Below are 10,481 nucleotides of genomic sequence, written 5' to 3'. Positions count from 1 at the left end.
TTTCGATGATAGCATGTAAATAACGTTAACTAGGTAAATCACATTGATTACGTTCTGTGTGATAAAGTTGTATGAGAAGATATTGATATAGATAAATAAATTTACGATAATTTATTAAATATCATCTATATATTGTCCACTAAAACATATTAGGACTAATAATGGATTTATTGATTACTGAAATCCTTACGTCAACAATCAATTAGTGGAATCTATGTCTGTTTGTACATCTTATCTAAAATTGACTTAAAATTGAAGCTATCATTTAAAATAATAAAATAAAATACATTTATAATTTACCTTAAACTTTGATTTTTGTGAAAGTTATTTTAAAACAAGTAGAAATAATATTTAATGATATTATTCTATTTTAAACAAACAATATTTTCAAATATATAACCTATAATTTTAATTCATGTATATTATGAAAAATTATCGACTAAAATTTTTAGTTGCTAATTTAAAATGGATATGACACCGTCTCATAGATTCTAATATGTGAGACGGGTTAACCCTACCGATATTCACAATAAAAAGTAATATTCTTAGCATAAAAAGTAATACTTTTTCATAGATAACTCAAATAAAAGATCCATCTCACAAATACGACTCGTGAAACTGTCTCACACAAATTTTTGTCTTTAAAAGGTGTTGTTTTTCGATGAAGAGGTGATTTTATTTGGTAACCATGTCTATGCGAAGCACTGGAAAATTACCCAGCACGTCACCAATTTCTATGCTCAAGCCATCGAGAATTGGTTCAAAAAGCTATTTGGTAAACCTAAAAGACGAAAAGCAAACAACTCTGTTTCTCTCTCTAAAACTTAGCTATGAAGAAACATTGCAGACGAGGCACCGTGCATCCAACGCCGCCGGCGGTTTCCGACCAGGTGCTATCGTTTTTGCCGGCGGTGATATTGACTTTGACCGCTGCTTTATCTCTTGACGAAAGAGAAGTTCTGGCGTACCTCATCTCTTGCTCCTCCGCTAACTTTTCCAAGAAAACCCCCTTCGCATCCGGATGTTCCAAGGATGCGGCCGCAGATCACCCTCCCCACTTCAATTGCTACTGTTTCCGGTGCTACACGAGTTACTGGGTGAAGTGGGATTCGTCGCCCAATCGTCAGCTAATACACGAGATAATCGATGCTTTTGAAGATAGCCTTCTGAGCGAGAAGAAAAAGGAGAAGAACAAGAAGGAGAGAAGGAAGGGTAAAAGCATCAAAAGTGACATTATTAATCTTGAATTACAGGAGTCCGAGAAGTCTGAGCCGAGTTTGACCAATCAAGATATTAACTTTCCATATTCGAACTCAGCTGCCGGGAATGATACTGCCACCGGCGCTGAGGAAGATAAGAACGAGGAGGGAGTGGCGGAGAAAGGGTCAATCAGGAGGTTTATGAGTTTTCTTGGAGACAGGATTTGGGGAACTTGGGGATAAAAGATATGAATTAAAGGGACAAAGGTTGATTTTGCTTATACATTGCAAGAAATTCTACATCCTTGAGCAATCATGATGTAAATTATGAGTTAGTTTTTATATAAACAAATCCTCTGTTAAATCCTTTGCTTCATATGTACAATATTAGTTTGTTTCTTATTCAGTTTCCTTTTCATCTGTTTGGGAATTTCCATTTGCAAATTGTACATTTCCGTATATAGCAACCCCAGTTATTTGAATTTGGAAGTATTGATAACTCCATTAGAAAGTGACTCATTTTCATTTCTTGCTTTTATCTTTCTGCTACGCCCGAACAAAGCCGCCATTTTTGTGCTCCTAGTTTTCTCCCCTCTTATCTTTTCTACTGTCTCCTTCTCCCTTTTGTCCGCTTAGCCATTTCCTTGATTATAGCCGTGGAGGTTGACTTTTTCATATATTCTTGGATGAAAATCTGGTAAATTTCTTTTTTTGTGTGTGTGAATAATTGTACAGGTATAATAGTTGCTAGGAAAGGCATGTCGGATTGTAATGAATCCTGATTTTGGTCATTAAGATTGTGGGAAGATTTTACCCTACCTGGTGGGACATTGCTCCATAAAAAGATCAAAGGCACAGTTTTAACAATACATATGTGAGATTCATCAATTTTTTTAAAATAAATGGTCCAGATTCTGTAGGACACTTGCCCTTACAGATAGCATCGACACTACCAAGATTGTGAGCAATGTGACCAGAATAAGTTATTATCTTGTGTCAGTCAGTCATATGTGAGAGTGATGTTTTTTTTTGTTACTCTTGAAATTTTAGTGAGATATGAAAAGCATGACTCCACTCGTGAATAATGTATTATATAAATTTCATTAAATTGTGAGATATCACATCATTTAAAATTATTGGTGTTGAGATATGAAGAACATTAGTCCACTCGTGATTGATGTATTTTATCTGTGATCTAACAAAGTTTGTCATCCATGAAATGTAGTTTAGCTTTCAAATTTTTTACGATCTTATGTAGATCATAGATAGGATGACAACAGAACGGATTTGGAATGAGTTTGGCCAACTCGACCAAGACATGATCCGCCCCGACCCAAAATCCGACAAGTTCGAGTCTGGGTTGGACTTGCAAACTCGTTAAACTTTAAACATATTTTTAATACTAATAGATACACAATAAAAAGTTCAAAAATTAATATATTTATTAAAATTAATTAAACCATAACATTAAAATAAATAATTAACAAGAGACGAAACTATTGTGAATTAAGGTTAAGGATTAGGGCAGTCATTGTAAATAAATATAATATAAACTATAAATTTGGGTCATCTATAAAAAAAAAAGTATTATTTTTTATAATATAAATTATTGTGTGAGACGGTCTCACGAATCGTATTTAGTGAGACAAATATCTTATTTGAGTCATCTATAAAAAAAAATATTACTTTTTATGCTAAGAGTATTATTTTTTATTGTGAATATCGGTAAGATTGACCCGTTTCACGGATAAATATTCGTGAGACCGTCTCACAAGAGACCTACTCATCAGTGATATATATATAATGGGTTATGTGTCCCAGACTTGCTTCTAGACTCTTCATGCTACTCGTATGAATGAGGTCTAGCATTGCCCTGAATGATGTGGATTTTATATAAAATCCGATCTATTGTTATTCCTAACTTCAGATGTAGTTTTCACCAAGGTTTTAAAAAATGTTAAGCACGTCGAAGGGTGAGATCGAAACTTCAAACTTTTTAAGATTAAGCGACATTAATACGATCTTAAACGTAAAAAATATTTATTTAAACTGAAATTTTAATTATCTTAAACAAATAAATAATACCCAAATAAAATAAATTTAAATGTAATACATTAATTTCTGTTAGATTCTATTCAATATATTATATCATTCATTTTATCTTTCGTGTTATCAAATGCAAACTCGATTTAATCATACTATAAAACATTAGCATTGATATCCTTTAACTTGTATGTTGTAAAATGTCAATATCAACCGCATGTTTATCACCATTTTGCTTAATTATCCAAGATTGTTACATTACTAACATTATTTGTTAGTAAAATTTCTAATTTATGTTTCTTTTAATTCCTTTCTTCTTGTTCGTTAATCTTTCTTTAAAAAAGTCATAATTAAACTTTATTAAATACGATTTTACATCGCTTAAAAAACAATTATACATTCTAGCATCATTTACTAACAAAATTATTAATTTGTGTTTCCTATTTTTCATTATAATCAATTTTCTTCTTTTTAAAAAGTCTTACTAATTACACTTAATATAGTTAACCTATGTTAGAGCCCTTTTGAGGGAAACAAAACATTTTAAGCAAGTTTAAGTACAAGACTTAATTAAGCTTTTCACAATGATTCATGCCTTTCCATGGAAGGAGGGTCTTTAAATGAAGTGTACCATTTTTTTGACTTTGTATTATTATCGTCCAAGTGGTGTTTATTGCTTGTCCATTGTTCTTATAAATAAATAATTTCATTTTTTTTTTCATTGAAATTATTTATATTAATAAGAATAAATGAATATTCCTAAACATGAAATTCAAAAAAAAAAAAAAAAAACAGAAATTAATAATATCACTTTCAAAATTAAATATTTTTTTTATTCTATGTCATGTTTATGTTCAAATATATTTTTTTTTTTGCATCAAATAATATTATATTGATATTTAATATGGTTTGATTAAATTGAAGAACATACTACGTATCATAATAAATTTAAATAATTAATGTAGGTATGTTTAAAGAAAAAATATTTAATTACAAGAGACATATATAGAAAACTAAAATTAAAAATCGGTGTCAAATTTTTTCAAAAAATTTGAATCAATATTCAGTTGTTCTTACTTCTTTTTTTTATTATAAATTCAAAAAAATTAGAATTTAGTTATCTTTTTAAAAAATTAAAAAAAATTGGCATCCTTGTTATTTTAGATTAAAGTCTTGTCAAATCAAATTTTCTTCAACAATTATTTTGCATATGAAAGAATAAAATTTATGTGAATCAATTTAATATATGTGTATTTTTATATGAAGTGAAATCATATACAAATTAAAAATTACGAAGATTTAATAGAAGGTATACTATCTCGTGTGTGTGAGAGAGAGAGATAGGTACGTAGCAAGCCGATTGTTTCAATTCAATTCAAAACGATTAAATTTGACTTTGAATATAAATACTAGTGGATTAAGTCAAAATTTGAGTGATAATTACTTCGGATTATTACAACCTGCGAACTTGACGGGTTCTTTCCACGAAATTCGATGGACAATTCTATCCTACTCCGACAAATTTACTCTCTGTCACTAAATAATATATATATGTATAGCATTTAAAAATAACTACAATAATTTTATTAGCTTTTATAAATGGGTAGAACATAAAATTTCTTATAATAATTAAATTTTAAAATATTGATTTTTTACATTTTATATGATTCTATCACAAAAATAAGAATAATAGAAATGAAAATTTCATACCTCAAACATAAAAGTTTTACTATAAAATAAAAATTTCTCGTAATTTTTAAATATAAAATATTAAGTTTTAAAATTTGAGAATAATAATAAAAATAATATAATGATATAACACATGTTATATACATGAAACGAAATTAGTTTAATGATTAATTTGGTTGATTTTGATTAAAGTAGTGTGAAATGTAATAATAATAATTTTAAAAAAACGAGTGTAAGAAAAAAAAGCAAAAGAGAGTACCTCACCTGGAGTAGGATAGAATCGGCCAAATTAGATTACCTTTGTTGTCTTGTTTCTGATTGGTACGGCTATCATTTTCTCTTCTTTCTTTTTTTTTTTTGTTGCTAAGAACGTTTTTTTGTTACAATCGAGTCTTGAATCCGATATCTTATTTTAAATTTAAGATTTTAATAACATATTAATAATAAAAACGGACAAACAATATGGCAGTAATGGGGAGAAAAGGTGAGCATGAAAGTTAATTTGGAGAGAGTTAGGCAACTTCCAAATGGAGATCATGGTTAAGCCTTAGGTCAATGTATAATCTAATGTTATTAGGCGCACAAATTAGTTAATTATACGCAACTAACTTCGCAAAAGCATTGTCAAAATATTAGTTGCAGTGGATTTAATTTAATTAAAAGATTATTATTGTTGCTGTGGAGCTGTTGGGTGGCTACGCAATAATTTCGTCTCAAGTCAATGCATAAGGGTCAGATGCTAAGATTCAATTTTCCTAATTTTGACTTGGTAACTATAGAATAATATAGTTCATAAAAGAACAAATGAAAACGATGAAAACTTCATTGTCCCTTAGTTATGAATTTGATGCTAATGATTATATCATTCGTGTCCATGTTAATCTTGTATGATTTCCAGAGTGGAGACTGAATGTGTTTCGATCGATATTGTCTAGAACAGGCACGAAATCAAATATTTTGGAAGAGTGATGAAATTTTTAAAGACTTGGAACTCAAATATATAACCACCGTATTAAACAAATCCGGCTTCAAAATTTCTTGAAGGGGTTGCCATTTTCAGCAATTCAGGTTCCTTAAATTTTTCAATAATTCTGGGATGTCATAGCCAAGCATATCGTCGACAGTCTGAATCATTTTTGGCTTCAGTTTCTCGAATTCATCCATGTTATAACGAGCCAAGGCCTCCCTAAACTGGTCCACATCAGGAAAGTCCCCCTCAGGAAGGTGAAATTCTCGCTGAACCTGTGTCATGGATATTCCAGTCATTGTCATAAACATTGAGTTTGTGTTTTATTACCTTGTTTCAAAGGGTGAACTAACATGTAGTGAAAAGCATACAAGTTTCATGAGAGACCCACATTTTTCTCTCCGAATGGAGAAGAGCGAGGTCATGTATTCGGCGGTTTACCTTTGCAAATAGGTTATCTAGATTGGCAATAAGCTTCTTCTGAGTTTTTTCTTTGCCCATTAAAGCAGGCATTTCCTTCTTGAGCTGACTGATTATGTAGGCATGGATCTTGACAGCTCTAGCACGTTTGACAAACTCATTGATCTGGAAATGAACTTGAATTAGTTTCCAATTTCGAGAAAATGAATCATGCTGATAATTATATGTAGGCAGCAAATGTTACATTTTTTTGTTTATGTAAAGTTCGCTTTAGTCATTACCCGGCGATCACAAGCCCTTTTGGGGATGTCAATCAAATCTTGGAGGAGGTCATCCTGCTCTTTTTCAAATAGTTCCTTCCCCACTGGTCCAACGGCAGCTTCATTCACAGGCTTTTGGTCAAATGACCTTGCATATCACAGGAAATATTATTGACATCAACCCATGATTATCCAAGTATAATATGTTTAAGACATAGATGAGGTAAAGATAACACAGAAAAAAATGGCAAAACTAATAATTAAGAATAAGAACGCACTCATGCTCATGAAGATTAGAGAAGTTTACAAGGAAATTATTGTGAATTCTTTAAAAGAAGGGCAATGAAGTTTCAGTGTCAACAACCACATTTGGTGCAGACCGTCCGGTTTCTCATTCAAATGTAAACTCCAAGTGTAAGAGATTAGAATCCTACCCTATATAGACACGCGCTACCTCTGGAGTGTTCAAAACTTTCCCAAGTGACCACATTAGTGCTCCATAAACTCTCATCAACTGTGACATGTGGGATGATAAGTCAGTATCCTTATTATACAAGGACTGTACCATGTGAATATCTACATAAATTGAGAACTCTGTTATACTAACATGTTGAGTGTCAACTTGATCTGCTTTATTCAATACAACACGTATCTTGTCATCATGTCCACGTAACGATGAAATTACCCGCTTGAATTCATCGCTTATGTCGAGTTTATGAGGGTCAAACAAAAGAAGAATAAGATCGCATTTTGCTGCAAACCATGATACTACGCCTGTAAAATCATAGCTCCTTTGGGTCCGTTGTTTTTCACCCGATAGAACCCCAGGAGTGTCGACAAGTGTGATGTGTTCAAGCAACTGCAGGTAAAAATTGCACTAAATTGTCAAAAGCTTAACGTTGCAACCTATAATGCACTAAACACCTCTAAAATCATAACTTACAGGATGTGGCATTTGAGAACACTCGAATTTTGACAAAAAAGATCCACCAAAACTTGTCAAACCAGTAAACGGCATGTCAGCATGAACAGCAACGCTATTACCAGGAATGTTCCGTTCATCTGGCCCAGACTGATAACATGAAAACATATAACGAATGAAAAACTTAAATACTCAAAAACAATACAAATCTCATCTAACTTCTAGTACCATGACAACAATGAATCTATCGGTGGTTGGCTCAGGTCCAATATGAGCACCTGAAAAAAGGAAAAAAGAAGAACATGTCACAAGCTAGAGAATAACATCGACATGAACTATAAAGTTATTTAAATATTCTAAATGATCAGAACCTAGCTAACCTGGATAGTTACACTGGAGCAGGTGTTTTATAAATGTGGTTTTTCCAGTTGAGTACTGGCCCAAAAGCATAACCATTGGTTTGGCATCAAAATCACTACTCATCTGTCAGTAAAGAAAATATTTATAAGTAATTACATGCCCATTTAAATAAAAATTTATGTTCTTCTATACACAAGAATGCCATCTTAAATCCACCCACCAAGGCAGGAGATACCAAATCATTAAATCGATAAGTAGCTTCAAGTGGCTTCAACTTTTCATTGTATAACATCTTCAAACCATCGACAACCGAAGTAATGGCTTCAAATGAGGTGATGCTCTGGCAAGAATATTAAAAATAACGAGTCAGACAATAAAAATATACATAAAACTAAATCTAAACACCAGGCTGAATTATCTTAGAAATTTATATCAGTTGACAACACATTGTCATCAACATAATGATGGCTTCCGTGTTTTTCAATGTAATGGTTCACTTGACTAGTAGGAATCACTTAACATTATGTCAAGTGAAATTAGCATTGTCCTCTATTAAGCAGAAATGCACCTAATCGTTTTAATAAAAGTTTTCAAATAACACTAAGTGAAACTAATGATAGTAGTACCTTGTTTCTAGACTTCTTGCTAAAAAAACTCTTAGCAGAAGTTGTCTGCGGCTGAGTACTTCCTGCATTGTTTTTAATGTCAAACTCATCAAAAGCTTCATAAGAATGAAGAATCAAGATAATAATTTTATATCAGACAATAAAATATGTTACTTACCATTAATTTCAGAATGGCCATTTGATATTGGAACTCTACCCTTCTGGGTGAGAAATGCAAGGCTGAGACCTCAGTAGATCATAATATTGTGTATGTAAACAATACAAAGATTGAAAACTACTTACTTCGACAAAGGTATCCAAACCTTCCATAGATGGAGGACTCAGTGTTTCGAGATGATCTTCAAGAACAAAAGATTCAATTTGAGTTAAACGATCATAAAATGTGAAGCACAACAGAGATAATGGGATAAAGCACCTTGTTGCTAATATAAAAACTGTTTCTTGGTCTCACAGTAAAATATGATTTATTTCTCTAAAAGGTGTAGTTTTGCATCAAACAAAACGATAATTATGTTATACAGAAGAAAAATACTTCAAAATCAGACTACAAAGAGTAAAAAACCCCTAAGAAAAGGTATCGAATGTATCCACTTGCATGTGTTCTTCAGGAGATCTGAGGTCAGTTCATGTCCTTCTTGTGCCAGAGATAGGAGCTGAAATAGGAAGCAAAGGCAAAAAGAAGCAAAAAGAGCAAACATGAATGTAAAAATCTCATATGCATCAAGCCTTCTAATTTTTAACCTTTGTAATGTAGAATAAGAACCTGCATTGCAGTGATGAACTCCTTCAATCCTAGAAATCCTTGTCTTTTTGAATCAGCAATTGCCCAAACCTTTTACAGCAGGTACGAATCAAATTATAGGCGAATTTTAGAGGAAAAACTATGTATGAATAACTAATACTTGAGTTGAATCAATCAAAGAAAAATTATTCGCCCATAAACAACCATAACATCAGAAAGTATTTGTCCCAAGTTAAAAACAAACATCGAGTATATCATTGAGTTGAGCATGCTTTCCTGCTTCAATCCTCCAACAAGTAAATGATGACACAAAACCATCCAAAACTTGGAGTTCGAGTCATCTAAATATATTTTTACCAGTTTCTTAAAGACCAATATCTACCAAAAATTAAATATGAGCAATAAAATGGGCCGCACACTCTCCTTGCATTTATCCAGTGGGAGTCTGGATCGCAACCTCTTCAATCAAAGCAAAACCATGAAATAAAAGATTTGCTTAGGGAAATAAAATTGAAAAAGTGAGTGTACATTCTGGTGTTAATACCTGCTTAAGTTCAGGCTTTGATAAATTGGACATAGCGAAAAAGGCAATCGCGTCCTTCCCTGTCAAACGGCCATCGCCATCTAAAAGAATACAAGAATCGATCAATCGATGAGATACTGGAAAACACTTCAAATGATTGTAAAAAAGTGTTAAAAAATAGGTAAGAAAAGAACCAGAATCGGCGATGTTGAACCAAGTTTGATACATTTTCTGAGACTCCTTGGAATACGAGTTCATCGTGAGTGGTGGGATTTCCATCTCTCCTTTCTCAGTGAATTTAAACGTGTGGATAAGTGATGAGGATTAGTGAGTCTGTAAGGAAGAATTTGAAAAGATGGGGAAGGGGGAATTCAATTTGTACCTGCTTTTATTTTCTCCGGTTCTCTCTCTTAAATATCTTACAGTTTCTTCATAAGTCCCTTTCTAACATTTATCGGGCTAATCGAAACAACATCCTCCGTCAAAAATTAAAAAAAAAACAAAACAAAAATCAAAAACTTATGTGGGACAATCTCACAGATTGTATTTTATGAGACGGATATTTTATTTGGGTCATCCATGAAAAATATTACTTTTTATGCTAAAAGTATTGTTTTTTATTGTGAATATCAGTAGGGTTGACTCGTCACAGATAAAGATTCGTGAGACCGTCTCACAAGATACCTACTCAAAGCAAAATCATGTTTTTAATTTCTTATGTAAATGTGTG

General features: G+C 32.1%; 2 protein-coding genes across 4 annotated transcripts; one reads left to right on the top strand and one right to left on the bottom strand.

The window, feature by feature from the left end:
• The first annotated feature begins 732 nt into the window (after positions 1-732).
• Positions 733-1,605, top strand: LOC140822544 (uncharacterized). Its single transcript, XM_073183315.1, has one exon. The coding sequence runs from the start codon at positions 831-833 to the stop codon at positions 1,440-1,442; it is 612 nt and encodes a 203-aa protein (XP_073039416.1). The 5' UTR covers positions 733-830; the 3' UTR covers positions 1,443-1,605.
• A 4,201-nt stretch (positions 1,606-5,806) lies between these two features.
• On the bottom strand, positions 5,807-10,134 carry LOC140822548 (EH domain-containing protein 1-like). Of its 3 annotated transcripts, none has more exons than XM_073183319.1 (16): positions 9,946-10,134; positions 9,773-9,852; positions 9,250-9,318; positions 9,082-9,139; positions 8,769-8,824; positions 8,644-8,683; positions 8,487-8,548; positions 8,081-8,200; positions 7,881-7,983; positions 7,729-7,778; positions 7,522-7,650; positions 7,186-7,437; positions 7,013-7,092; positions 6,600-6,726; positions 6,340-6,483; positions 5,807-6,173 (listed from the first exon to the last, which is right to left on the bottom strand). In XM_073183319.1, the coding sequence occupies exons 1-16, from the start codon at positions 10,028-10,030 to the stop codon at positions 5,988-5,990; spliced, it is 1,641 nt and encodes a 546-aa protein (XP_073039420.1). In that variant the 5' UTR covers positions 10,031-10,134; the 3' UTR covers positions 5,807-5,987. The 3 variants fall into 3 exon arrangements, with proteins under 3 accessions (XP_073039420.1, XP_073039419.1, XP_073039421.1); XM_073183318.1 differs by having other exon boundaries at positions 5,808-6,173; positions 8,644-8,686; XM_073183320.1 differs by lacking the exons at positions 9,250-9,318; positions 9,773-9,852; positions 9,946-10,134 and having other exon boundaries at positions 5,809-6,173; positions 8,644-8,686; positions 9,078-9,095.
• Between the last annotated feature and the right edge of the window lie 347 nt (positions 10,135-10,481).

The sequence above is a fragment of the Primulina eburnea genome, unplaced genomic scaffold, assembly GCF_022965805.1.
Source record: "Primulina eburnea isolate SZY01 unplaced genomic scaffold, ASM2296580v1 ctg897_ERROPOS2485870+, whole genome shotgun sequence".
Taxonomy (NCBI): domain Eukaryota; kingdom Viridiplantae; phylum Streptophyta; class Magnoliopsida; order Lamiales; family Gesneriaceae; genus Primulina; species Primulina eburnea.
Note: the sequence above shows the minus strand (reverse complement) of the source record. Positions and strands in the feature narration are given on the sequence as shown.